Genomic DNA, 6,702 nt, shown 5'->3' on the forward strand with positions numbered 1-6,702 from the left:
CCACTGAGTGATCCATCTCCCATTGTCCAGACCCAGCTTCTAGCAGTCAGAGCATGGGGTTGCATCACTGCCCACCTTGGTTAGTAGCCATTGATAGACCTGTCCTCCATGAACTTATATTTCTTTCTTGAACTTTGTTAGCATTTTGGCCTTCACAGCATGCCTTGGCAATGAATTCCATAGGCTGATTGTGCGAGTTGTGAGAAGAAGTGCTTCATAAGAATGGCCATACTGGGTCATACCAAAGGTCCACCTGATTCTAGCCCAAGCGGAATTATAAATCCAGGCTAAAATCTTCATTGAAAGTGAGGTGAACCTGAAACCTGATGTGTCAGTTGAAAGACCGGAGTAGAGATTGTGCGGCTGGTTTGAGGTTATTTCACGAAGTGATTCCTCACATACACCCCTGACTCTCTGCCTCAAAATCAGTCATCTCTAACTCTGCATGCACTTAAACATCTCTGAGCCCCTTCAAAGTCACACAAACCCTCTTACCAATGTGTTGCTATGGAAAAGAGGAGGCCAAAACTCTCTAGAAATTCATTTCCTTGTCCTTGGAAATATAAGGGTGAGTTTTCAAAAGGTGCCTAGGGGATCTGTGCTCCAAGTTCCCCGTGACCCTTTAATCTACCTACTTACAAATATATTCACAGATATCCCCAGTCTCTTACATTGCATATTGCCTTTCCAGCTGGGAATGTGCATTGTTTTCCAGCAAGAGGAATAGTCTCTCTCTCTTCGATTTTATAAGTATTATTTTCCCAGGAATGAAAACACCGTTCATCCCACTGCCCAACGACAGACCCAAGTGAGTCTCTCCTACACTCTTATTCCTCTCCTTGAAACAGCTCAGTTGGAACCACAGACACTAACAACATCCCAGCCATGGCTGATTGAGAATTAGGCATTGACAATTCTAGATAGCAAAGAAAGAACCCATAGAGATGAGTGTGATACACGTCCCTGCTCTGAGTGACACTGATAGACAGGGGGTGTACGAGCATAGATAGATAGATAGATAGATAGATAGATAGATAGATAGATAGATAGATAGATAGATAGATAGAGGGGGAGGATGGGCATAGATAGATAGATAGATTGAGGGGGTGGATGGGGATAGATAGATAAATGATAGATAGATGATATCTCCCACAATGGTAACATCCTTCAGAGGCAGTTAGCACACAACTTTATGTGATTCATCACTGTTCATATTTCCTGCAATGGTATCTTCAGACTAATGATTCCTGCAAGTAATAATGGAATATGGAACATGAAAGGGTTGTATACAGTCCTCCATATGATTAATCAAATACTAGCTATTTCATCTACTCCAGTCTGAAAATTAAACCAAGAATAAATCTGTGCTATTGACATTTTGTTGACTATTGGGGTTGATTCCTGTCTTTTCTTAGATGTGGCCATATTAAAAGGCAAACACGGTGCGAACCCACCGTTGGTTTTGGTGATGGGCTTTGTGACTATGGTCTAGTCTCTCACACAGTGATAGTGAGCTGTGTCCTGGCATCTCCAGCTGCTCGTTTGTAAATCCAGCTGGTTGTTGGGATTCTCAAGGGAGACAATGAATCGTCCTTTCCGTGAATCAGTGTAGTGTAACTCTTTCCTGTGTGCTCCGCCCTGGAGACCCGTTCCAGCCACTACCCAGGAGCCTGATGGATCCAACACCGAGGTGGAACCTGGCGACTTTACAAGCGAGGCGGAGTCAAAGGACACCTGCGGGTTCTATGTGCAAACAAGCCGTTTGTGCAGGTACAGAGCTGGAAAGTGATGTTTTCCAACCAGGGCTGGCTCTAAGTTTTTTACCACCCCTTGAATTTTGCTGGTTTGCTGGTGCCTGGAGACAGCCCTCTTTCCAACCTCCAATGCCACTTTTCACTCTTGTCCCGAAGGCTCTGCAGTGTTCTTCTGTTTGCTCCTTGCTGCCTCCTCGGAATGGATTGGAGAAGTGGATTCTGCAGCCCATCTCTCTCTCTCTCTGGCTCTGTTGATCTGTGCCACATGTGTGCCCAGAAGCCTCCTATTGCAAGACAAACCCAAGAAAGAAACCAACAGGACTTCACTGGCCATCACATACAGTCCCCAGCTAAAACCCCTCCAACGCATCATCAGGGATCTACAATCCATCCTGGACAATGATCCCACACTTTCACAGGCCTTGGGTGGCAGGCCAGTCCTCGCTCACAGGCAACCTGCCAACCTGAAACATATTCTCACCAGTAACTGCACACCGCACCATAGGAACTCTAGCTCAGGAACCAATCCATGCAACAAACCTCGATGACAGCTCTGCCCACATATCTACACCAGCGACACCATCACAGGACCTAACCAGATCAGCCACACCATCACCGGTTCATTCACCTGCACATCCACCAATGTAATATACGCCATCATATGCCAGCAATGCCCCTCTGCTATGTACATCGGCCAAACTGGACAGTCTCTATGGAAAAGGATAAACAGACACAAATCAGATATTAGGAATGGCAATATACAAAAACCTGTAGGAGAGCACTTCAACCTCCCTGGCCACACTATGGCAGACCTTAAGATGGCCATCCTGCAGCAAAAAAACTTCAGGACCAGACTTCAAAGAGAAACTGCTGAGCTTCAGTTCATCTGCAAATTTGACACCATCAGCTCAGGATTGAACAAAGACTGTGAATGGCTTGCCAACTACAGAACCAGTTTCTCCTCCCTTGGTTTTCACACCTGAACTGCTAGAACAGGGCCTCTTCTGCCCAGGCTGTGGTTTTCTAGAGCTCCTGAGGGGCTATAATAGGCATGAGGTGCCAATATCTCCTGGGCAGATAGGAAACCCTCCTCCTGGCTGTTAGAGGGGGGGTTAAAAGCCGTGTTTTCATTCATTCACTTTAATATCGATTCTCTCAGCCTGGATGGTTGGGGTGGGGGAGGCAGGGAGGAGCGGAGTGAGGGGCACAGAGTGTCCTGGGGGAAAGGGGGAGTTGGGGCTGGTCTCTGCTAACAGCGCGGTCAGTCCGTGTCTCTATCTGGGGGTGGGGGGGCTGAGGGGCGGAGCGAGGGGCACAGAGTGTCCTGGGGAAAGGGGGAGTTGGGGCTGGTCTCTGCTAACAGCGCGGTCAGTCCGTGTCTGTATCTGGGGGTGGGGGGGCTGAGGGGCGGAGCGAGGGGCACAGAGTGTCCTGGGGAAAGGGGGAGTTGGGGCTGGTCTCTGCTAACAGCGCGGTCAGTCCGTGTCTGTATCTGGGGGGGGGGGGGGCTGAGTGAGGGGCACAGAGTGTCCTGGGGGAAAGGGGGAGTTGGGGCTGGTCTCTGCTAACAGCGCGGTCAGTCCGTGTCTGTATCTGGGGGGGGGGGGGGCTGAGGGGCGGAGTGAGGGGCACAGAGTGTCCTGGGGAAAGGGGGAGTTGGGGCTGGTCTCTGCTAACAGCGCGGTCAGTCCGTGTCTGTATCTGGGGGGGGGGGGCTGAGGGGCGGAGTGAGGGGCACAGAGTGTCCTGGGGAAAGGGGGAGTTGGGGCTGGTCTCTGCTAACAGCGCGGTCAGTCCGTGTCTCTATCTGGGTGGGGGGGCTGAGGGGCGGAGCGAGGGGCACAGAGTGTCCTGGGGGGAAGGGGGAGTTGGGGCTGGTCTCTGCTAACAGCGCGGTCAGTCCGTGTCTGTATCTGGGGGGTGGGGGGACTGAGGGGCGGAGTGAGGGGCACAGAGTGTCCTGGGGAAAGGGGGAGTTGGGGCTGGTCTCTGCTAACAGCGCGGTCAGTCCGTGTCTGTATCTGGGGGGGGGGAGGGGGCTGAGTGAGGGGCACAGAGTGTCCTGGGGAAAGGGGGAGTTGGGGCTGGTCTCTGCTAACAGCGCGGTCAGTCCGTGTCTCTATCTGGGGGGTGGGGGGACTGAGGGGCGGAGCGAGGGGCACAGAGTGTCCTGGGGAAAGGGGGAGTTGGGGCTGGTCTCTGCTAACAGCGCGGTCAGTCCGTGTCTGTATCTGGGGGGTGGGGGGGCTGAGGGGCGGAGTGAGGGGCACAGGGTGTCCTGGGGAAAGGGGAAGTTGGGGCTGGTCTCTGCTAACAGCGCGGTCAGTCCGTGTCTGTATCTGGGGGGTGGGGGGGCTGAGGGGCGGAGTGAGGGGCACAGAGTGTCCTGGGGAAAGGGGGAGTTGGGGCTGGTCTCTGCTAACAGCGCGGTCAGTCCGTGTCTGTATCTGGGGGTGGGGGGGGGCTGAGGGGCGGAGTGAGGGGCACAGAGTGTCCTGGGGAAAGGGGGAGTTGGGGCTGGTCTCTGCTAACAGCGCGGTCAGTCCGTGTCTGTATCTGGGGGGTGAGGGGGCTGAGGGGCGGAGTGAGGGGCACAGAGTGTCCTGGGGAAAGGGGGAGTTGGGGCTGGTCTCTGCTAACAGCGCGGTCAGTCCGTGTCCGTATCTGGGGGGTGGGGGGGCTGAGGGGCGGAGCGAGGGGCACAGAGTGTCCTGGGGAAAGGGGGAGTTGGGGCTGGTCTCTGCTAACAGCGCGGTCAGTCCGTGTCTGTATCTGGGGGGGGGCTGAGGGGCGGAGCGAGGGGCACAGAGTGTCCTGGGGAAAGGGGGAGTTGGGGCTGGTCTCTGCTAACAGCGCGGTCAGTCCGTGTCTCTATCTGGGGGGGGGCTGAGGGGCGGAGTGAGGGGCACAGAGTGTCCTGGGGAAAGGGGGAGTTGGGGCTGGTCTCTGCTAACAGCGCGGTCAGTCCGTGTCTGTATCTGGGGGGTGGGGGGGGCTGAGGGGCGGAGTGAGGGGCACAGCGTGTCCTGGGGAAAGGGGGAGTTGGGGCTGGTCTCTGCTAACAGCGCGGTCAGTCCGTGTCTGTATCTGGGGGGTGGGGGGGGCTGGGGGGGGCTGAGGGGCGGAGTGAGGGGCACAGAGTGTCCTGGGGAAAGGGGGAGTTGGGGCTGGTCTCTGCTAACAGCGCGGTCAGTCCGTGTCTCTATCTGGGGGGTGGAGGGGGCTGAGGGGCGGAGTGAGGGGCACAGAGTGTACTGGGGAAAGGGGGAGTTGGGGCTGGTCTCTGCTAACAGCGCGGTCAGTCCGTGTCTGTATCTGGGGGGTGGAGGGGGCTGAGGGGCGGAGTGAGGGGCACAGAGTGTCCTGGGGAAAGGGGGAGTTGGGGCTGGTCTCTGCTAACAGCGCGGTCAGTCCGTGTCTGTATCTGGGGGGTGGGGGGGGGCTGAGGGGCGGAGTGAGGGGCACAGAGTGTCCTGGGGAAAAGGGGGAGTTGGGGCTGGTCTCTGCTAACAGCGCGGTCAGTCCGTGTCTCTATCTGGGGGGTGGGGGGGCTGAGGGGCGGAGTGAGGGGCACAGAGTGTCCTGGGGAAAGGGGGAGTTGGGGCTGGTCTCTGCTAACAGCGCGGTCAGTCCGTGTCTCTATCTGGGGGGGGCTGAGGGGCGGAGTGAGGGGCACAGAGTGTCCTGGGGAAAGGGGGAGTTGGGGCTGGTCTCTGCTAACAGCGCGGTCAGTCCGTGTCTGTATCTGGGGGGTGGAGGGGGCTGAGGGGCGGAGTGAGGGGCACAGAGTGTACTGGGGAAAGGGGGAGTTGGGGCTGGTCTCTGCTAACAGCGCGGTCAGTCCGTGTCTGTATCTGGGGGTGGGGGGGGGTCACAGGCGGGCAGCTGCGGACCGGAGTTTTCTCGCTCACGGTCTCTGCGCTGCGAGCTGTAGAACTGCAGCGCCCCCCAGCGGAGAGTTTGTGCTTAGCCAGCGAGGGCGGGTTTCTGTCTGAGCTCAGCCCGGCGTTCCGCACTGTGTGTCCCGCACAGCGATCCCGGGCGGGGTCCTCGGGCTTCAGGCCGGTCAGCTGCAGCTAATTTACTGTATTGCCGGGTCTCCTGTGTGAGCCCGGAGCGGGGTGTGTGTCACTGCTGCCCCCGCGCGGCTGCCGGGAGAAGGGCGGTTCCGCAGCCTGGGTTTTTGTAGGGTCACAAACCGGTTTCGTGTCACTGTGTCTCCCGCACAGTAATAGCGGGCGGTGTCCTCGGGCTTCAGGCCGGTCAGTTGCAGATACAGCTCACTCTTGGGATCATCCCTGGAGATGGTGAATCGGCCTTTCACTGAGTCTGCATAAAACTGTTGGCTCCCATCAGTGTAAATGCGTGAGATCCACTCCAGCCCTTTCCCGGGAGCCTGCCGGACCCAGCTCATAGCGTAGCTGCTGAAGGTGAAGCCGGAGGCTTTGCAGGAGAGGCGGAGAGAGTCTCCGGGCTTTTTCACATCCCCTCCGGACTCCACCAGCTGCACCTGGGACCGGACACCTGGGGATAGAAAGATATTATACATCGTATTGATATTCAGAGCAATCATAGACTGTTCCCTTGCCCCGCCAGTGGGTATGAGGGGAGAAAATACCTTCCAAAGCCACTGCAAGGGACACTACATAGAGCCAAAGCCTCATGTTCCCTGGTGCTGGAGGGGAAAGTTCTCAGGGACTGGCTGGTCACTGCACAGACCCAGGGGCTGCGGATTGTCTCTCCGGGCGCTGCCTGGGGAGAGATGGAGACAGATATAAACAGGAAACTGTCCCCCTGATTTGCATATCCCGCTCCTTATACACACACAAACTCCTTTCTAGGTTATCTCATTTCTCGCCCTCGGCATCCGGGAGAAGGGGGAGATTTGCGTCAATGTGTGTAGCTCTCTGACCCAAATCCCAGTGAAACCCCAGGAGATTTTTAAGTG

The 6,702-nt window shown here is 56.2% G+C and overlaps 1 gene segment (V, D, J or C); it reads right to left on the bottom strand.

The window, feature by feature from the left end:
- Positions 1–5,835: 5,835 nt before the first annotated feature.
- LOC115642234 lies at positions 5,836–6,487 on the bottom strand. The segment is given in 2 exon segments: positions 5,836–6,278; positions 6,373–6,487. Coding segments are annotated over 2 exon segments (489 nt in total).
- Between the last annotated feature and the right edge of the window lie 215 nt (positions 6,488–6,702).

The sequence above is a fragment of the Gopherus evgoodei genome, unplaced genomic scaffold, assembly GCF_007399415.2.
Source record: "Gopherus evgoodei ecotype Sinaloan lineage unplaced genomic scaffold, rGopEvg1_v1.p scaffold_39_arrow_ctg1, whole genome shotgun sequence".
In the NCBI taxonomy this organism is placed as follows: Eukaryota; Metazoa; Chordata; order Testudines; family Testudinidae; genus Gopherus; species Gopherus evgoodei.